Raw genomic sequence first — 22,344 nt, 5'->3', positions numbered from 1 at the left:
AAGACTACCTTTGAGCCGCTTCTTGACAATAGCATCAGCTCAAGCAATGCCTGTGCAGGGCTCTGTGAAGGCACCAATCTCCCTAACCTCACCAAAGGCTCAGAGGTAAGGGCACATACACAAGTACAGTTGTACCTTGGAAGTTGAACGGAATCCGTTCCAGAAGTCCGTTTGACTTCCAAAACATTCAAAAACCAAAGTGTGGCTTCTGAATGGCTGCAGGAACCTCCTGCAGCCAATTGGAAGCCGCAGAAGCCCTGTAGGATGTTTGGCTTCGAAAAATAGTTCGAAAATCAGAACAGTCACTTCCATGTTTGCGACGTTCGGGAACTAAGCTGTTTGACCTCCAAGGTACGACTGTACATTAAAAGCATGTACTCTGGGTAGTGTAGTTTGATTAGGATGCTGGGAATGCTAGCTCTGTTAGGGGTAAAATACTGTTCCCAGGATTCCTCAGAGGAAGCCATGTGCTTTAGATGTGTGTTAGAGGTGCTTTAAATGCATGTTGTGGATGTGGTCTTTATCTCATAGACAGCATTGTTAAGCATGCATCCTTCTGACTTCATTAAGGAGAAAGCCAATGAGGTCAGAATGATGCACACTTAACAGTGCTGTCTATGAGATACAGCCTTACACACACCTCTTTGCTACGGATTGGATTTGCCCATTTGGTGAGGTCAGAAAAACTGGTAGCTTATGGAGATCAGTGGTTGTTAACAGTTAATGCTAGTCCTATAGGTAGGGTATGCTACATTCAACTCTGCTAGTTCAATACACTGGCAAAGCCATTTACCAGGTAGGACACCAGGGAGAATTATAACTTTTAGCATCTTTGTATGGAAATACATTTTGGGGAAGGTATCTGTGGACATTAGAAAACCGAGTTTTCTTCATATCAAGAGATGCAGAAGTTAGGGAAGTCATTTGGTCTTTACCAAATTATTTTACTTCCACAAAAAGTTCCTGTTATGACAGTTCCCTTCTGTGAATTTTGATGGCATATATTCCAAAATTCTGATTAGAGCTCTGAGACACCCTTAACAAGGAAGGTTTCACTTAGCTGGTATATCAGTTTATCTCCTACCCACACAAGAGCCCGGGGAGCCCTGACATCTGGTCACTAGAAAGAGATTCTGTATCTCCCCCTGCCCCTCAATGCCTCCCTCTTTTTAATTTTGTGTGTCAGGCATTTTCCACCAGGACACAAGAGCAGGAGAGCCTGGAGACATGGAGCTGTGAGTAACCAGATATTTTGCTTCCTCCTGCTTTGGGGTCTGTGGATTCTCTTAAATCCAGCCACTCAAGGTGAAGAGGGCTTCTGCGTGTTGAGCTGACCAGTGCAGAAGCAGCTCTGAGATCCTGCCCCAGATGACTGTGCGGTGCAAGTGACAGGATCAGCCAGTCTTATGCTGATCATATGGAGGCCCTCATGAAGCTGATTGGTGGGAGAGCCTAGATGGTGCCGAGTTAAGCTATGAACTGGCTGCTCCAAGATGTGAGGACAGCTTCACTGGTCTTTAAAGGGATTAAACAAATTCACAATGGGTCAGGCTATCAAATGGCCACTACTCATGATGGCTCTGATCTCCCTCCTGGTTCAGAAGTAATATGCCTCTGAATGTGAATGATCCCAGGGAGAGAGCTTGTGTCTCTTGTGTCCTGGGGATATCTGGTTGTTCACTGTTGTGCAAAACATGCTGCTGGACTAGATTGGGCTCTTATGTTCTTATGAGCGCTTTTCATCTTTTCAGGTCCAGAGTTTGCTCTTCTACATCCCCAGGAGCCTCTGTCCAGCACACCATCCCCTCCCACTGCTAGCAGCATGCAGAATACCAACCCCCGGAGGGTGAGAGCTGAGACCCCTGCCCTCCCTGCCGTGATGGCAGCAGTGGTGCAGGGAGCCACCAGTCCAGGAAGCCAACCACACCTTTCCTCTGGAGGGGATCGAACTGTGATTCCCAAGAAGGTGCTCCTTGACACACAGCCCGATGGAGTGGAAGATGAAGGCAAGGCAGTTGCTCTGTCCCATGTCATTCTTTGGAGGCAAGAAAGCCAGTGTCGTTTAGAAGAGGCAGATACTGTTTTGGTCTTATCCTGTTTTGTTTTTTGCTATGTTACTTTATTTCTTCTACAGATGATGATAGCATAAATCAGGCTAATTGAAAGCAGGCTCTACATCTTTGATACCATAGCAGTTGGTGTCACATAAAATTAATAAGAGACATCCAGTTTCAGTGTTGAGTTTCTGTGGTTTCTCCATAACACAATATATCACTTGCAATTTTTGCAGGGGCTCGTTTTTTTGGGTCCTGAGGGCAACCCAGGATAATAAGCAATATCCAAATATCCAACCTCACTCGCTAGTGTTTTATATGGAGTGCTGAAACTGGAGAGGGAAATCTGACTTCCCCTTTCTGCTGCCATGGATATGTCTCTGACCACTGCACTTTAGTCAGAGCTGCAATGTCTGCAGGGCCAAACAATTCCTTCCCTATTCCCTGACATTTCTCCAAACCAGGGAGCACACTACACCAGATCTGGCAGTTTATTCCTTTCCCATTGTTCCTCCTGGTTAGATTACTGTAATGTGCTCTGCATGGGGCCACACCTGAAGACAGTTTGGATGTTGCCACTAGTGCAAGTGTTTACTGTTTTAACTAAGAATCACATAGCACAGTGCTATTTTTCTAGAAAAAGAGGTGCTGGGGCTCACCATGAATGCTTCCCTTGTTTTCTTATATTGGCAATGGTGCCCACCTGAGAGGTGCCGGAACTGAGTTCTGGCAAGTTTGGGCTGAAAAAAAGCCCTGCATAACACCAATACTTTCTGCATTGCCCCAATGCTAAAAAGAATGACTTTTGTTGTTGCCCTGCACTACTGAAAATTCCAAAGCATGTTGGAGAAATTCCCTAGAGAAAAGGACAGGGAAAGGGAAATTCAGGCATCTTTCTGGAAGAAATAGTCTGAAACGTAGAAAAAGTAAGTTAATGGGCATAAAGGTTCTTTCTCATGGTCATTCTAGTGCATCAGCTTTGTTTTCATAATGGTGGCAAACAATGTTGAAGTTGGAGTCATTTGTCACTGATTAACAAATCAGTAAGTATGAAGCAATAGATAGGTTCATTCCAGTTTACCCTGGAAGCAAATGAATTTTTATAGGTAGGTATTTAGTGTCTGTGAATTACACAGATTCTTAATTGCTTTGAGAATAAAGTTGACCTATGTTTGTTGAGTACATCTATAGTCAGTGTTGTCTAGAGATTCAGCTTACTTCTCATTAGCAAGTTTTATTGGTCAGAATCTATAACAAGCATACTGTTTTAAGAAAAACGCTGTCAATGGGACTAAGTAATTGTTTTGAAGGGCTGCCAATTGCAGGCAATGGCGGTGGGGCCATGGCAAGCCTCCTGGCTTGCTTTTGGGCTTTTAATAGCATGGATCATATCCAATCCTGCTGTTAAAGGCACAGGATCTTTCCCCACTTCCCACCCCTCCCACCCTTTGGAAGTACTAGTGGAAGTTCCCACATTAATCAAATGTGTTTTAATGCCAAATCACACGGAGACATAGTAGTAGGGCACCTCCCTTGATGCTTCTACTTCAACTGCCAATGCAATCACCACCACAAACGCCTGTTCCCATGTTGCAAGTTACCCCCCCCCCCAGTGTCCTTGTGCTAGTACTTCCTTCTTAGTTCCCAGGCTCTGTTCCCACCTTATGTCCTCGGCAGGAATGGGAAACCTGAACTCCCACCTACCCTCTGTCCCGGCTACCCACCAGGGCACCATAGACTCTTCAGGGATGGACGGGGGTTGGGCAGAGCTTTTGAATGGGAGTTCAGCACTGCTCCAATCAGCCCTTAAGTCACACATCCCTCTGGTTTGCTGAGAGCACGTGAATTTCTGTTGACAGTATCTGTTAATCTGGTTCACATATTACATTTCCCCAGGAGAGTCCACCGTCTGGAAAGCTTGAGACTTCGAGTGAAGGGGTGCGTGGGGTGTGCTAGTATATGAAATGTAAAGGAAAAGCAGTAATTGAAGCAACTTGGCTTTTTTTAGCAAACGTCTACATTTTGGTTGCATTTTATTTACTAACTTTAAAAGAATAAGTGATCTGTGTTGCTACAGCAGCAAGTCTTCCTCAGATACCAAAACAGAATCCTGTTATTTAAAATTACAAGGGATACGTGACATTGGATTCCATTCTCTCTCTCGCACATTCATGTCACATCAATGACATGAAAGCCCTGCAAATGGTAATTACTTGGTAGGGAATTCCTCCAATGTTAATAAACTGTTAGGGTTTTGCTGCTGCTGTTTGCAAACCATGTTAGCAATAATTTATTTACTAATTAATGACAGAAGTTCATAAAAATTCAAATCCAACTTTTCAAAGACCTGGGATACATTTTAATTGCTACAGAATGGTTCCTCACAGAATACATTATGTGGCTGATTATTGGCAAAACATATAAATAATAATTTGCTAGAGCTTCATCTCCTCCACTGTCAGCAGTCAAAATGAATTGAGGGCATGCCTGCACCAGCTGGCTTTGTGGGTCATTTACTCCAGAATACACTACAAATACCTTCTGCGCTTTACAAGGCATCCTGACAGTGTCCCAATTGGTACACACCACAAAATTTGAAAGTTTAGGCTTCTTTAATGTGGTCTTGCTCTTCATATTATACACCTTATACTTGTTTGTACAAATCTCCTGCTCTCATTCTGGCCACTGCTCTGCTGTTCTCCTAGAGCTGGAACTTGGCTTTCTTTTGTTCTATTCCAATATTGCACAGCCCCGGTCACTTCTCGGTTCCACAAAGATGGAGGGTGCCTATCCAAGATGGTTCCCAGCTGCAAGTTACCTAACCCAAAGAACAGCCCACAGTCCTAAATACCGTGGACCCTCCAGATACGAACTTAATTCATTCACGGGGTCCTTACGTACCCTGAAAAGTCTGCAACATGAGGCGCCACTTCTGCGCACAGCGCGATAGAGCGCTTCTGCACATGCACTCGTGGCGAAACCCGCAACTATACACTTCTGGGTTTGCCTCGTTTGCAACCTGAAAGTTACGTTACCCAAAGGTAACGTAACCCGAGGGTCCGCTGTAAGTAAGTGTGGCTGAAGGGCATGAAGAGAAAACCAGAAATAACCCAAAGGGAAAGGGAATCTGAAGGAGACGTTGGTGCAGGCATGCCCTTAGCACGATCAAATCATGATTACAGGAAAAGAATTTGGCTGTTGAAAAAAGTGGTTCAGTCCTCGACACTTTTTCTTGGCTTCAGCAAAATTCTTGTTAGCTAGAGAATGTGGAGTTACAACATTTTTCTCTGGGTAACATTGCCTAGAAATACTCTTTTTTGGGTGTTCACAAGAGGAGTAACAAAGCTGTTCCTCAGCACAGCTGGCTTGGGGTTCTGTTTCAGTCGCCTATCAGGGTCGGAGACTTTGGGGTTGTGAAGAACTTCAGACAATGCCTTCACTGCGTTTGCTCCGCCACACAACCAGTGCTGTCATGAGCAGCGTGACAAAAATGGGTACCAATATGAACGGGCACAATATGGTGTTAGGGGGGTCTCTCAAAGCCCTTCCCGAGACAGGGCAGTTTTTGAAGTAGTGCTTGTGAATCGCTATGAAGAATTCATCCACTAGCTGGTTTGGCCAGAAGCAATGCATTCTCCCAGCAATCTGGTAGGTACAATTGGTCAGCTCCCCATACCAGCTGAAAAAGAGAAAAGGACACTTGTTAGTAGGCAGTCGCAATCAGGGCCCATTTCGCACATTACAGAGAGGCAAAGCAGGAATTGCCACCAAAGTGTACACTCAGCTGTGGGCAGAGGCACACAGTATATATAAGGCACATTCAACACACAGTTAAAGCATGTGGCTCCCCCCACCCGGGAATCCCGAGAACTGTTTCACCCTCAAAGAACTACAATTTTGAGCACCCTTAAAAAACTACAGTTCCCAGGATTCTTTGGTATAGGCATGTGCTTTCAATGTATGGTATTTGTCTGCCCAAAGTTGCAGCTACAGCTTCTTTATTAGTCTACCTGCATGATGCATAATTGCTCTGTGCCACACTACATTTAAAATGCATTGGGTATGCTCCTAAAATTATGACATGTTAGAAAATCAAGAAGGGTAAATCAGCAACAAAACCTGCAGAATTCAATATTCTTTCAGGTGTCAACATTCAGAGCTCCAAGCTAAATGATAACCAAAGCAGTTTGTTTTTAGTATTTATAAATGATTGTAATGACTACATATAACTGAGCATTTTTATTTTAAATTTTTGATCGGAAAGACAAAAGCCCTGTTCAGGTTTTCAATGAATGTTTGGGGGTGGGAGCTCCATTTCTTCACTTGCCCATTTCTTCATACGTTCATAGGCATATGAAATTAATGTGTGCATAAATTCCTACTGCATGGTCTGTATGCACATAGTTTCCTATGCAGATATTATGACCCACCTGTGGATTCCAAAGCACATACTGGGGTGGCGTATTCACTTTCCATACATTTCTTAAGCACAGAAAGACAAAAACAGATGGTTCAAACGTCAAGCATTGGCAGGACTGACAGAACTTGGACACATGTGTGTTGGACGCTGGGGGGCTGGAAACTGACATGGGAGAGGGACCCATCAATTTAGGAGTGCCGTGACCCCCCAGGAGGCAGGAACCAGGGTCAGAAGAATAGTCAGAGCTCTCAGGGATGGAGGGCAGAACAATGGGCTTGGAGGAGCGAAATGGAGAGGCTGATCATGTAAGTGGAGGGATGAGTGGACTGAAGAGGGAAGACTGAAGAGGGAAGAGGGAAGAGCAGCAGCAGCTGCTGTCATGTGTGGTGCCCTGTTGCTGAAAAGCAGACTGGGAACAGTTGCCTCAATGCTAGAACTTGAATGCAAGTGTACTCATAGAGTCCTGCAGAGAAGCTACTGTAAGCGATTGCTTTTGACAATAATCAACTACCTGCTGTGTGCATTGCTTTGGCTGGGACGTGTATGGAACAAGTGGGTCATTTTATCTGAAAATGAATGCCAGTGGCACAACTAATATTTTTATACCCAGAAGTGGCTGCTAATTTACAATGCTCCGTGACTTCAGAGTAATCCAAAAGCAAGAGGATATGGTTAAATAGGGTTGCCATATATCTGTGTTTTCCCAATCATTTCTTCTTTGGGGACTAACATTTTGGGACCAACATTTTACAGGAAATGTCCAGTTTCTTTCTTTCTTTCTTTTTGGCACATGCACACTTGGGAGGGTGATGACATTGAACTGCTGTGCCCCAGAAGTGCTATGTGGAGCGGTCGCTTTGGCCGGAGGAGAGTGTGCAGAGGAGAGCCATTGGATGATGAGGTGGGAGCTGGGTCCTGCCTCTGCCCCCAGCCTGCCAGCATCAGTGTCGCTGCCAGGCCTGCGTGCCTCTTTCCCTGGCTCAGGCTGGCTGTAGCTGTGGCGGAGAGATGCTCTGAGCGCTGTGGCCACAGCAGCCCCAGCCAGGGAAAGAGGCGGGCGGGCCTGGGGGGGGTGGCACATACCGCCACCAGGTATGTTCACATGTTATTCAGGAGACATATCACTTGGATTAATGATGCTGGGCCAGAAGTGTTTCAATGTGACAAAACAAATAAAAACCCTGCTGTTTCAGGGATCAAATGTGTGTTTATGGCCATCCCATAAGCGTTGGATGCAGAATGATGCAGTAAACGAGTGGCAACTCTGGGCTGATAATTATTAGTTAGTTAGTTAGGTAATTTATTATTATTTAACTTTGGTGATTGATTGTCTTCAAGATTTGGCAACCAGTTAGCACATCCTAGTATTCTTGCATAAATAAACAAGAGCATTTGAGTCCTCCCATGAACCACGATGTTCTTCATCATTTAAAAGCAAGCTCACAGTATCAAAAGAAGCAAGGGGAAAAGCGAATGTGTCAGCAGGGACTCAATTTACATAGCAATTAAAGCAAATCCAAAATAATCATGAGCAAGAAGCACTGGCAATGGGAGCGCTCAGTGAAATATCACACAGTGGGAAGCATCTATCACAGCTCATGTACAATCTAGGGGAGAGGAGGGAGCCATTACACTTTCACAAAATGTACCCTGGTAAGTCAAGCGACCCCAGGAGCAGAGAGAAATTCAGGTCTCATTCAGAGCAAATCTATCAAATCTGCCCTTTCTGAAACAACATGCAAATGAAACACAGCTGTCCTTCAAATTTGCACTTATCCCAATTTTGCTGTTACAGATAGGTAGCCGTGTTGGTCTGCCATAGTCAAGACAAAATAAAAAAAATCCTTCCAGTAGCACCTTATAGACCAACTAAGTTAGTTCTAGGTATGAGCTTTCGTGTGCATGCACACTTCTTCAGATACACCGTTTTGCCAATTTTGCTGTGCAGTTTACCAATCAATCACAATAACAGAGAAATATTAAGGGGAACTGCATATAAAAATGTGTTAGAAATATGCATGAAAATGATGAATGTAAACAAATAGTAAATTGCTGCAAAATGTTGAGAACTGAATTTAACTTTGGAAAAGTGCAAAACCAAGACGGCCAAAACTGACAGATCCTTCCACCCCTAGAGACTCCGAGACTCCCACCTTTATCATCTCCCTGCTGTTCAGCACAAGACACAATGCCCCCCCCCCAAAAAAACCCAACCCCAGAAAAAAGAGATACACCCCCAGAGAAAACTCTACGCCGTAAGTGGTCGGCCTAAACATAGCTCATCATATTATGTAGAATTGCAGAAAAACAAACGTGACACTTCAGTCATTCCCACTCACTATTGTTCTGGAGTTCATAACGTTCTATTTTGTTATGACAAGTGTTCTTTACATGTTAAGCAATGCATTTTTGTATTTTCATTCTGTTACATGATTTGCCCTACAAGATACCATACATTTCCCAACAACTTTGCTATTTCTATGAACACAAGTTAGAAAGAAACCAAATGGCAGACAGAAGCTTTCTGACACTCTTAAAAGTAGGAAGGTGGCTGAGTGTTTCTCCTTGGGGAAATCACTTCAGAATAACACTTGGCAGAGAATAATATTTCATACAGAACAAGATTTTCATGCAGATAACTGCATTGTGCCACAGAGATATTAAAGAGGAAACAGAGGCAACTCCAGCCTTCCCCACAGTCTCAGAAAATGAAATATTCAATGCAAGCCGCAAATAAAATACTCCATGGAGGGAGCTTATTATGACACAAGGAAATTGCTTCAGAATCTGTCTGAAGGAATCCTAAAGATGTTTCACATTAGAGGATCCATAAAAGCTGTTATATTACACTCAGATCTTTTTAATGTGCCCCTTCTAACAAATGCTACAAATAACCAAGAGCATTTGATCCAACTTCCGCAGGCTAAGAAGCACCTATTATGAGTGGCCTTCAAGGACGACAACCTTTGGCCTCCTGCCTTCAGCATTTCACACAAGTGAAGTCACAGAGTTCCTGATGGATTCTGAAGACCTAGATGAGGAAAACCAAGACCACTGGTTTGCCTAGAAAATGAAAAGAGAAGTGTTTGGGGTTTTTCTGCCTACGCTTCTTGTACTGAGTGGGGTGGCTCCTCACAAATAATATTTGTAATTTAAAATTATCTCTCTTTAGTTAACACTTTTAGTGTGGCTTTTGACTAAACAAATATAACAATAAAATGGTAATTTTGTTCTTCCAGTTTATTGAGTAACGCAGAGTCGCTGCAGCATTTTGGGATAACTTTGTGTTATCCTTTGGCTCTTATGTTTCCAGAGGAAGTTACTGACAAGGCTGACAAAGTGGAGTTATAATAAATGGACTGTGAAAAGGCATGTTCTGAAGATAAATACTAAATGAAGAATTCATATTTATGTTGCTTTACTAATTTGTTACAGTCTTCGGAACTGTATTTTACTGCACTTCTGACTCACTTCTAGAAAGAATAATCTTGAAATCACTCACCTGGCACTTTTGTTAACTATCCCTGAGGTAGCAGGCAAAAGCAGGCAAAAAAATTGGTGCTGGATCTTATAATGGAAACAAGTGTCAACTGCTGTTGCTAAAAACCAAAGAGACAAAACATTCCAGTCTAAACTTTTAAAAATGGGTGTGGAACATCTGTGTATGAGTTCAACTAATAAATTAGTTTGGGTGAGGAGCAATTAAATAGACATTGCTGTGTATTTCTCCTGTAACAGTTGGCCCAGTTAGCACTGCCATCTAGACAGCTTTATCTCTTTGGAGGCGCCATGAAACCATTCTCTTTGCATTTGTTTATCACTCTTTCTTTTTTCCCTTATCTAGTAAAGTCTTTTATAATCAGTAGGTGCTCAAAATAGCATTATCTTCAGAGTACTTCCTATAAAAGAAGGATGAAGAACTTGGGTCTGCACCAAGGGAGCACTGCAGCCATTTGGCCTTCATTTGAACCAGAGCTGCTTATCCTCAGAATCACTTCCTAAGAGTTTGGCTCTGCAACGGAATTACATATCAATTGCCTACCCAACGAAAATAAGATACTAAGCTAAAACCCAAACTACAAGGCTGTATTTATTTTCCTCACCACTTAATGCAAGGACAGAGAGAGAGAGAGAGAGAGAGAGAGAGAGAAGACATGGTAACTGGGGAAGGAAGGTGTTTTTCAGGTAGGTGCTTCACCACCTGAGCGCTAGATTCTCCAGGCAGATCCATTTTTGGAGCTTTTATCTTCTGTTGCACACATATTTCAAAAAGTTGCTTCTCAGAAGCCGTGTGGGTTCTGGCAGGATTATGTGGTGCCAAGGTATAAACAATGATTTCCAAAATGCTCTTTTTACCCAGAGTTGACCTTTTTCTGTTTGTCTCACTCATGATAGCAAAGAGCTCTCTTCACATTTGCTCTAACTGAGACATGATACTCTGCTGAAAAGATTTATGAGCAGGCACATTTCAGATTGAATGTCATTTTCTGCACGCGCACACACACCTGCTTTCACCCCAAATACCTTCAGAAATCACATACACAAGCATTTTTTCTGTTTAAGGGAAAGAGACAGGCCCCTCCCTGTTGAATTACAGGCATTTGAAGAGAGCAGGCACTGGATTCGTGGCAGAAAAAATAGTTTGCAAGCCTTAATTAATTAAATTTCTCTACTACCCTTCATTCAAAGATCGGTTAGTTTACAATATAAACATACTCAAATACACACCACAGTAACAAATAAAAACAATAACTGACACACACACACAATTTAAAAGGCCTGGGAGAAGAGGAATGGCCTAGTGTCTGAAGATATAATCAAGCAAGACTACTAATTTCAGGCTTTATATCAGACTGATTGAGGCATCACAGGTCTTTTAATATCAAAGTTAATATGGAAATGTGGCACAGGAATATAAATCCTGAGTATGTTGGCTCACATACTCCTCCTCCTCTCCCTCCCGCCATGTGCCCCTTCCCCTCCCCTTTCCATGTTGGAAATAACCATAGTTTACCAAGACATCTGAATCAGAAAAACTGTAGCTTGCACTGGCCATAGTCTGCCCCTAAACCTGGAACTGAAATCACAATTTTAAGTGGGTTTCAATTCCTAATTTGGAATCAGTTCAACTGTAACCAATTTATCTGATTCAATTATTAAGAGAATACTAGGGTTATCTCACACCCAAAGAAGGAAAAGGGTGCACAAGTCCAAGGCAGGAGGGGGGCAGAGTTTACAAACCTACAATGTTCAGCTCCATGACATCCGAACTGAGTCTTACTCAAACATGCCACCTTCCTCCTTCAGGAGATTAGAATGTCATCATCGCGGCTACATTTGGAAATCTGGCTTGATTTAAAATTAAAAAATTGGGTGGCTAATGGGCAGCTCTCCAGATGTCCTTGGACTGCAACTCCCATCATCTTTGACCATTGGGCTATTCTGGCTGGGAGTTATGGGAGTTGGAGTCCAACAACACCTGGCATGCTAAAGGTAAAGGTCAAGGGACCCCTGACCATTAGGTCCAGTCGTGGCTGACTCTGGGGTTGCAGCGCTCATCTCGCTTTCCTGGCCGAGGGAGCCAGCGTACAGCTTCCAGGTCATGTGGCTGTTAACGGAGAAATCCGAGGGCTCCCTTGGACAAAAAAACAAGGACACCAGCCAGGAATACCAGAGCAAAACAGCAGCCAGTAGGCGTGGTCTTTATTGAAGACTGTCGCGACAGGACTCCCACCTGCCACCAGGTGAAACAAAATGGAAGCACAGAACAAAAGAAGACCCCAACTTTTATTAGTTACTAATCCCCCAAACTACATCCCTAGAACTACATCACAACTACATCATGACTACATCATTGACACATCACAAAAAGGAGGGGTTGAGGGAGGAGTTGTGGAGGTAACCTGAGTATCTTGTCACCTGCCTGGTTCCTCCTCTCCCCCTCCCCATGAGTCATTTCCAGAGGACAAAAGGGAGTTGGCAGTTTCCTGCCCCCAGAGGGAAGATCTGATCATTGTCCTTTGTTCCAGTCCGTGTTGAATCCACTCCCATATGCATTTCCTTTGTGACCTTGATGGTCTTCTGTCTAGGACCATCAGGGTTGGCATAACAACTGGGCAGGGCTCCTGTGTATGTGCTGGTATGCTCAAGGAATTATGGCTGCCCTGTATCAAACCTTCCCCATTTTGTAGTCCTTCATGGAGTAAAATAAAAGTGGACCAGTGCAGATCCGATGTATGGTTGATTTTCTATGAATATATAACAGAAGCGCAGCGTATGTCGTGTGTGAGTGTCGAGTTTGTACAAACTGAATGATTTGGGGGGGGGGGTCCTGAGATATGGCCAGCATGACTAAGCCGCTTCTGGTGAACCAGAGCAACACACGGAAGCGCCTTTTACCTTCCCGCCGGAGCGGTACCTATTTATCTACTTGCGCTTTGACGTGCTTTCGAACTGCTAGGTTGGCAGGAGCAGGGACCGAGAAACGGGAGCTCACCCTGTCACGGGGATTTGAACCACTGACCTTCTGATCAGCAAGTCCTAGGCTCTGTGGTTTAACCCACAGCGCCACCCGCGTCCCACCTGTCATGCTACTCCTGCTTTAAAGTTGTTCTGTTTTTAAAGGTTGCACTATGGAACTGGGCTTTTAGGGTTTGTTTGTTTTTTAATTTTTTAAAACAACCCTTTCCCTTAAACGAGTGACAGCTGATTTCGGTTCCCATTAGATTATTAAATAGCAGCCCCGAGAAAAATTCCCTGAGTGCAATGACAGCCGAGTGATTTATATTAACATGGAGCGCTCCCTTTGCTTTACCAGTTTCACATGGAGCCGTCCCATACAGACACCTTAGATGGGCACATGAAAAACTTTTCCCACAGTATAAATTCTACTCTTTCCTCAAAAATGTTTTGGCTTTTTTGTTTCGTTTGTTATCATTCTTTTAACATAAGCCAATTCAGGGGGAAATAGTCCAAGCATTCTGATCAATTTACTTTTGGACAGACGTTACAAAACAACAGCACCAAGAAGAATCACATTTGGCATGTCCAAGAAAAGCACGTTTTGTTTGCCAGCTCTCAGACCAGCGGGTGAGGCTTTAATTCTAAACAGACTTATTAGGAAGGAAGTCCTCCACATGGTTAAGATTGTGCTGCCAGCCTAAACAGCTGACTGAGAGGCAACTCCAGGGACCTCAGTCAGACTTTCACACGTTCCGGTGTGAGCTTAAAGGGTTTCTTACTTTCACCCTTTCCCAAAGAGAAATTTCCCGTGATCCTATTTCTGTTCCCTCCTTTCTAGCTTCATCTTCCAGTGTGTCTCAATATATTCTTTCATCTTCCCCATAGAATTGTTACCTGCTAACTCTTGGTAAAACTCCTGAAATACTCTCAACTTATCTTTCATCAAGTTGTGAATACTACCCATTTTATCTTTTATTAGGCTAATCTTTACTTTTTTTTACTGTACAGCTTTGGAATTTTTATTCCATGCTCAAAAAATTCTCTTTTCAAAAATATCAATTCTCTTTGCACTTTTTCCATATCTTTATTTTCTACATTTCCTGCTTGAAAAGTTTATTTGCTTCATAATACTTGTACTTCAGAGTGATAAATCCATCTTTTAAAGTATTTTCTCTGGGAGCTCTCAATTTCTGCTGCTGACTCTATGGCCAGCAGGGCCCACCCCACGGGCTCCATTTTAACTAACAGTTTTTAACAGATCAATTGTTGCTGCTGCTGCTCTGGAAATTGTAACACTGAAGTCCCAAAGGGAAAAAATGCATTTGTGCAAATACTTTGCAAGCAGCTTTTGGACTTTCAGAAAGGTCTGTGCCAAAAGTAAAATGTTATTAAGATAAATTTCTATTTATAAACATAGCTAAGCGGTGATATTGCTTATTTTCCCTATGTATCCAACTCAGAAAAACAAATGTTTGGCAGTAACAAATCAAAATGTGGCTTTGCTTTAGAAACAGCACTGTGGTTTCCATATTTAGCATGATGGCATCGGCATAGAATGTGCTTAGCTTCTATATTGGGGGTGGGGAATAACAATCTGCAGCAATAAGAACCTGTAGGAGGGACAATTCTGATAAGATGAAAGTACTATTTGTGAGTGGTTCATCTGCCCAAGGAGGTGAGGTTGACTCTAGATGCAGCTGCATTATCCCTAAACCTAAGCACCAGATTCTAGCAGGTAGCTGTGTTGGTCTGCTGTAGTCAAAATAAATTAAAACAATTCTTTAAAAGGACTCGATTCTTTTAAGGGAGTTTTTAGGTTTTTAAGAAGAGTCTTTTAAACTAGCTTTTTAAAGAATTGTTTTCACTTAAGCATCAGGTTCATGGTTTGAGAACACTCATACTTGGTCTCTGGAGACATTGAGGGGCAGTATTTCAATATGAGTAGGAAAATGAGAGTACCTTTAAACATTTATTTTTTTATAGAAAAAAAGCACTGAGTAAAATACTTTTAGACCTTCTGGATCCTTGGACTGATTTACATCAATAAGAGAACCAATTTTTGATGTTGTGAAAGAGATGTGTTCATCACCAGTTACAATTTCAAATTCCTGCCAACCAACTCTGTCAGGAGGAGGTGATAATGCATCATCATCTTTGTGTTTTCACTGTCCTCGATTATCCTATAGCTCTCCCATCACACTTTTGTGTACGTAGGCTTCTTTTCTGATCATGACATTTTTATAATTGCTGTTGTTTGCATATCTCGGTTTCCCATCAGGGCGGAACTTGAACTTGAGAAACTCGTGGCTGAACTTGCCCTTCTGCCCAACATAACAACACAAATAGAAATTGCTCACCATGGCCACAGATGCTCACCGGCCTGACGGAAAACCAGCATGCCAGACTTTTCCTGAGTTGGGCAATAAGTGAGTAGAGGACGCAGTACAGAACTAGGACAGTGACTTTTACTATTTAAGTCAATAAAGTCAAGGCCACTGCAAGAAAGTGAGCAGCTGCACAGAAACTTGTAGTGATCCTTCGTTGGAAGATCCAGTTTGACTAAATACTCAAGTGTGATACAAGCAACAAATGCACTAACAGCAGGAAATTATGACTCTATAGCACTGCCTCCGAGTCAAAAACTTGCCTTGGGCAGCAATTCTCTACTTGCTTATCTGGAAGGAAGTCTCATTGAACTCAATAGGATTTGCTTCAGGAGAAAGGGCAGCCTAATTGTCATCAGTGACCAAACCAGGCCTGCAGAGGGGGGGAACTTTCAGTAATGGAAAAGAATGGCTCACATCTCCATTGACGCAGCCACTTTCTACTAACTGCATCCATTTAAGTGCTCAGCCTCCCCAGAACCACCGCACTTACTCTTCCATATCAACCATATTGATCCATTTCAAGCCATCTAAACAGCTGTGCTGTAATAACTACTCAGATAAGCTCCCTTTAGAAACAGCAGTCAGGCCACCACCACAACGAATAGCATAATGAATCAGCTCATTTAAAAGGCTTATGCTGCAAGTGAACATGTACATATGAAGAAGTACATTTGCAAATGCTGTCTCCCGAATAACCAAAAGCCCCCTTTGGCTTGCAAACTCAAGACAGTGAATAATTCAACATAGATTGTGCCAGGGCTTTTAAAAAAGAAAAATGGTGCTGGTACTATAATATAAAAATAATATTTTTTAATTTATACCCTGTCCATCTGGCTGGGTTGCCCCAGCCACTCTGGATGCTTCCAACACATATAAAAACATAATAAAACATCAAACATTAATAGCAACAAGCTGATGCAATATAAAAAGTCAGAATAACTTTAAAATAAACAACTTATAACAAATAAAGCAATATTTAATGATTCATTACAATCTGACAGTAAACAGTAAAATTAAACATCAAATAATAATTAAACAGTTTACAGTTTACACGTATCAATTACAATAAAGAATTACTAATCTACAATCAATAAAAATAATAGCAAATCACAATGCATAAAATACCACAAAACATAAAAAACCATATAAAAGGATCAAACTGAGAAACAAGGACACACAAAGTATAAAATTATATTTTTCCAAATATCATATCCTGAACTCCTCTCTTCCCAACAGCTTCTGCTGCTCTCAAAGTCATGGTCTGGGAAGCCTCCCAGGGCTGGATGGTGGAAAAGCCTGATGACCAACAGAAAGTCTTTCTCCCCTCACAGTACTCACCATGAAGTGCCACACTTTTAACCTTTGAGGGGGGAAAGGTGCTGGTACTGCAAACCCTTGAGTAGCCCCAGGTTTGCAGGCGTGCAACTCCCCCCCCCCCATGCTGCTGCTCTAGGGAGCATTTCCTGCAGCAGCATGGGGGAGGGGTCTGTGTGGATCCCAGTTCCGCTACTGATTTGTTTGATTGATTGATTGATTGATTGATTGACTGACTGACTGTGGAAATGGATAAAAGCCCCCCATCCAAACAATGACTATCATCAGTGCAGGTAAGAAAATAATTTAATTCTAATTTTTATCATTTACAACACTGTTTTATTTATTTTGTAGTACAGTACATTTATTATTGCTTTCATTTTATGGATCAATGGTCTCATTAAATAGTAAAATTCATGTTGAATTGCTGTTTTAGGAGTTGTTTTTAAAAGTCTGGAATGGATTAATCCATTTTCCATTACTTTCTATGGGAAAGCGCGCCTTGGTTTAAGAACACTTTGGTTTAAGAACGGACTTCCGGAACGGATTAAGTTTGCAATCCGAGGTACCACTGTATATTTGAATTTAAATTGTAATTTGATATTGATAAAATGTGGTTTATATTGTATTTTAATAATTGGAAATTAATAAAAATATTTATAAAAAAAATAAAGCTCCCCTGATCAGGTTTGCGAGACTCTTAGCAAACATATTTTTGCCACCCACTGTAAGCTGCAGCCCATCTCTTGCACACCTCCCTGACACCCTGTTTCCTCCACACCCTCCTGCCTCTGCCCCCCTCAGCGGGGAGTCACCTGTCACCACCCTCATCTCTTCCTCCTCAGTCTAAACACTGTGCCTTCCAAAGCCTGCTTGGAGTGTTCGAAGGTCTGCAACTGCCCTTCTTGTGTCTTCCTCTCTTGTCTATTGGAGCTTATCTGGATTTTGCTGGATTAGGTTACAGAGACAGGAACCTTTTGGTTTCAGTACTTCCTGCTCCTTCCTCTCCGCTTGCCTTCTCCAGACTGCAATTCCCTATCATCTCCTTGGAAGGTAGAAAGTGGGTTGTTGGCATGCTCATCCTGAGATCTGAAGGGGTTGGGTCAATAATGGAAAAGGACTCCTGCAAGTCCAACTCCTCCTGTCTCTGAGGGGTGGCAGGAATCATTCTGTGCTCTGCTGTACCTTTCACTGCCACCTTGGTGTTTTCTGAGGCCTGTAACTGCTCCTCTGGCCCAGAATCAGTGTCCGAGGTGAGAGAGGGGAAGTGATTTTGCAGCTCCAAGGACACTGCATGGCTTGTGGCTGTCCTACTTCTGGGCATCACATTCCTCCAGAGGTTAGTCTCTTGCAATGGGCACCCCATCCGCCTTGCTGTTCAGTCACAATCAACTCAGCTCTGTCAAGAAACTCTGAACGTTGTCCTGTAGCTCAAAGTGTGACTAGACGGGTCTCAAGTTGCTGTACCTTCTCTTCCAGCAAGACATCCAGCTGGCACTTGCTACAACTGTACTGTTGCATTTCCCCCAGCAGGAAGACAAATATACCACAGGTCACTGCAGTAGCTTCTTCGCCCTCCATGTCTCTTGGTCCCATGCATACCATGAGACAGTACTCCCCCCCCCCCCGCTAAACGCCCTTGCAAACACCCCTGTTTGCAAGGCCTGTTTGTGAGCTCTTGGTCAGGAGCTTCCAGAAGCTGCAATCAGGGGCTGGCATTGCTGGGCACCTGCCTGAGGCCCACACTCCTGAAGGGGGATCTAGGGCTCCCGCAGCCCACTGGTCCTGCTCCATTAAGCTGTTGCTGCCTGTTCACTTGCCCCTCTGGGCACACAGCAAGAATGAGGAGATGGCACAGCAGCCTCCTGCTGCTTTTTGCTTTTCCTCTGGGTGGCTGTGAAGATTGTGCCCACGTGCGGCTGACCCAAAGGCTTTTTTCTGCCCAAGGCAAAGGACAAGATATTTATGGGTTATTTGGCTGAAAGATAATTCTTGCAGGCCGTAATACAAAATGGATATGGGATTATTGATCAGTACATTGGATATTTATGATATAAATCTTTCTTCAACATAAAGAAAATATCCAGTTTATTTTCTGGTTGCATCCTAATTACCATTTGCAAATACTTTGCAGCTGTTTCTTTGTCACTGCTGATCTTGCTGTTTCACAAACATACGGCATCTGCTTGAATCCATGAGAGAAAAAGTATGCTGGGTTCAAATAGGTGGAATCAGTCTGTTATTGTGGAATGAATGCTCATCCCTTGGGGATGAGAATGTCTGATGTTGGGGGAGGAGGAGGAGAACTGAAGGGACCAAGAAATGTTTGAAGCATCCTGGGGGTGGGGAGAGAAGGAAGAGTGTATTCAAAGGCCTTGAACCTCCTTAGGGGTGTGCACTGCCACCTTAAGCGCCATAGTCATTTTGTGTTGCCATCTCTCTCTGGAAGCCTCCTTGTTGCAGCTGCACAGTGGTACCTCGGTTTATGAACTAATCCATTCTGGAAGTCCGTTCTTAAACCGAGGCACGCTTTCCCTAATGAGGCCTCCCACCACCAGTGTCCTTCCACTGTTCGGATTCCGTTCTTAGACTGAGGTAAGGTTTGCAAACCAGGACACCACTTCTGGTTTTGCGGAGTTCGTAAACCGAATAGTTCGTAAACAGGGCTGTTTTTAAACCGAGGTACCACTGTATCTGTATGAGAAAACAGGCTACACAAAAAACTTCTAAGGGGCAACTTTTAAAAAAAACGAAGTGAGGAGGGAAATGCAATAGAAACATTTCTCTTCTGCTAGTACTTTTGATTTTCCTGGATTTGGTGATCCTATCTGATACTGTGAGGCAGTTGTTTTCTTTTTAACCAGATGTTGTTATTTTCAGCTGTAAGGGGAAAGTTCTCCACTTCATACATTTCCACCAGAAATATATATTGTTCTTCATTGCTTGCACCGTGTGCCAGGCAAGATCTACTTGCTTTCCTGCCCAGAAGAAACAAACATCAACAAGAGCCTCTGCTTAATTACAATAATGAAAATATATGTGCTTATGCACCATCTTCCTAGGCACACAGTGGATATTTTTACTCTTGCCCAGCTGAAACAGCTGCACACCATGTTAGAGTAATGTGGGTTGAGAAGCATGATGCTGTCACCCAAGGCTATTCCAGCGCAGGCCACTTTGACCAATGCGCCACTCCATGTAATCCGGAATCCAATTAAAAATAGCTCAATTGTCATCTGCTTCATATCTAAAGAGAGTGAGGCAGATTTCAGCTTCTCATGGAGAACCAAACCACAAAGGATTAGTCACAGTGGAAAAAGAAGGAAAATTGTCATCGAAAATGTATGAATGGTGCCTGTCATCTGCCAAAATTAGCACAATCCCATCAAAAATCAGCCTAAATATTTCCCTCTGCCAAAGGATGCTATCGCATAAACTTTTGTCTTGGTGCTCTATTTCCTGATCAGAGTAGCAATTTGAAAGAGCTACAGTTTTTGCATATTCACTGTTGGATCTGCAGTAAACCAGTTGTTACCCAAAGAGCTCAGAAGTGCGTCTGTCACAAGAGACCAAAAATCAACAACGATTACTTTAGATTAAGGCAAGTCTTAGCTGTAGGCAAAGGATGGGAAACCTGTAGCTGGGCCCCCACTATCCTGTTCCTTGACTAGGGCCACGTGGCTGGGGCTGATGGGAATTCAAGTCCAAAAACATTTGGAGGGCCCCAGGTTCCCCAACCCTGCTGATCTAGGGCTGATGAGCACACTTTAGACAGGGAAAGAAGACAACCATTATGGGCTGTTATAAGAAAAAACTGCTCCTTTTCCCTTATGGGGTATCCAAGAGCCTGTATAGAGTCCTTATGTGGGTTCCCTGGACCACAAGAGATCCTTTGTGGTGCCAAGGAATATATGAGAAATAAATCATTGCTGGATTCTAGCTTAGTGACTGAAATGGCATGGACAATGAACTGCTGACCTGAACTTCAGAAGGAAGCCTTAACTAAAAGATCCAGAAACTGGGTTCAGAAGCAGGGGCGGAGCTACCTGGCCCGGCACCCGGAGCGGTGTGGAGGCGGGGCTAGCCGGCCCGCAGGGGCGGGGCTAGCTGCCTGCATGGCGAGCGTCCTTAGCCACCCACCGTCCAGGCAACAAGCATGAGGGGGCGCTGCTTGCCACCCGTGCAGCGAGCTTCCCTAGCCACCTGCCGCCCGCACGGCGAGTGTTAGGAGGGACACTGCTAATGGCCCGTGCTACGAGCGTTGGAGCGCACTGCTAGCCGCCCATGGCAGGATTGTCCCTAGCGGCCCGCCGCCCGTGCAGCGAGCATCCGGGGTGCTGCCTGCGCAGCGAGCGAGTGTGTGTGGCACGGCGATGTCACCCACCCTCACGGCTGACACTCGGTGCGCACCACACACACCCCCCACCTTCCTCCACCAGTGTTTCAGTGAGCATTAAAAACACCCTGATTCTGCCAGGTAATTCAATGTATGCTGTGGAAGAACATCAGCATTTCACAATTAGTTCAGAAAGTTCAGATTTTTGCAACCTTTCTTCAGAACTCAAGCCGCAATCTCTTTGTAGGTTCCTATACCTGCCATCCTCTTACTTGATGATGCATCAGGAAGGCCCAACTAGAGAAGGGCCTGGTAGCTGACTATGGTGCATCTGAGGACAATCTTGCCATGAAATTATTCACAATTTCCCTTTATATTTGCCCAGGGTCACGTCTATTGGAGTTGAAGGCATGGCGGAACTTTGCCCACATGTTTTCAAAATGTATTTCTGATGCCTGACTTTAGTGTCCGCCTCTCAGTTCTGCTTTTTCTTCAGAAAAAGCTACTGAGGTACAGTAGCTTTTTGTCCTAGAAAAGAGGAAAAGGGCTATCATGAAATGCGGGGGTGGGGTGGGGGGTTCATAGATTTACTCCTTCCTCCGGAGATTCTTAGAAAGAGGTTAAAACCCTGAAACTTTTGTTCAGATCCTGACCCTTTTTCATCCTGGATCATTCCTATGCTTATCCCACGCCCTGCAACTGCATCTATTTATCAAAGCACCTATTTTCTCACTTTGCTTGCCAGCTGCCACTACGGAATTCACAGCTAAAACTGCAGAGTATCATCCCGTTCTTTATTTACAAAATAATTTCTTACAACATACTTTTAAAAAGGGGGCCAACAAGGCAGCTTACAGCAGCAAAACATTAAAAATATAAAAGCTAAAAAACATTAAGCAGCAGTCAAAGCAAGTTTAAAAAAGTCCATATCCAGCAATATTAACATGCATTAAAAGCCTGGCTGATGAAATATGTCATTGGCTGAAATCCAGTACCCTCTTATGTGAAAGTAAGGCCCACTTCTGAGTTGGCATTTGTAGAAAGACTTTAAATAGTTTGACCCAATGCATATATAAAACAGCCTATCTGACTGCATGTTGGATTGTCTCATTATTATAAAGCATACTAAACTGAGACATGCATGGCACTGGGAAAACAGCTGCAGAACATGCTGCCTCCTCTGTACTTTTACGGCATGTGAATGTAAATTACTGCTGCTTATCACAAAGGGGCATCGCGGTGCTGGGAACCAGGATATGTGAATATCGACAGCTGCCTTGCGCTGACTCCCTTTACGCCATCGGGCTCTCCTGGTTATCGCCATGGCGATGCCAGAGGCGGAATCAGGGACTTAGGAGCTACTGAATCAGA

The 22,344-nt window shown here is 43.5% G+C and overlaps 1 protein-coding gene and 1 long non-coding RNA gene across 2 annotated transcripts in view; one reads left to right on the top strand and one right to left on the bottom strand.

Moving 5' to 3' along the window:
* Positions 1-628: 628 nt before the first annotated feature.
* LOC309335435 lies at positions 629-2,228 on the top strand. Its single transcript, XR_014153500.1, has 3 exons — positions 629-796; positions 1,187-1,235; positions 1,752-2,228. It is a non-coding gene; the product is annotated as an uncharacterized lncRNA (long non-coding RNA).
* A 2,162-nt stretch (positions 2,229-4,390) lies between these two features.
* RAMP1 (receptor activity modifying protein 1) overlaps positions 4,391-22,344 on the bottom strand; it is a 37,444-nt gene continuing 19,490 nt past the window's right edge. The window contains exon 3 of the mRNA XM_081850105.1: positions 4,391-5,733. Coding sequence (XP_081706231.1) covers positions 5,478-5,733 — 256 coding nt within the window. The 3' untranslated portion in view covers positions 4,391-5,477. The remainder of the gene's footprint in view (positions 5,734-22,344) is intronic.

This window comes from Podarcis erhardii (genome assembly GCF_964252035.2).
Source record: "Podarcis erhardii genome assembly, chromosome: 1".
In the NCBI taxonomy this organism is placed as follows: domain Eukaryota; kingdom Metazoa; phylum Chordata; class Lepidosauria; order Squamata; family Lacertidae; genus Podarcis; species Podarcis erhardii.
Note: the sequence above shows the minus strand (reverse complement) of the source record. Positions and strands in the feature narration are given on the sequence as shown.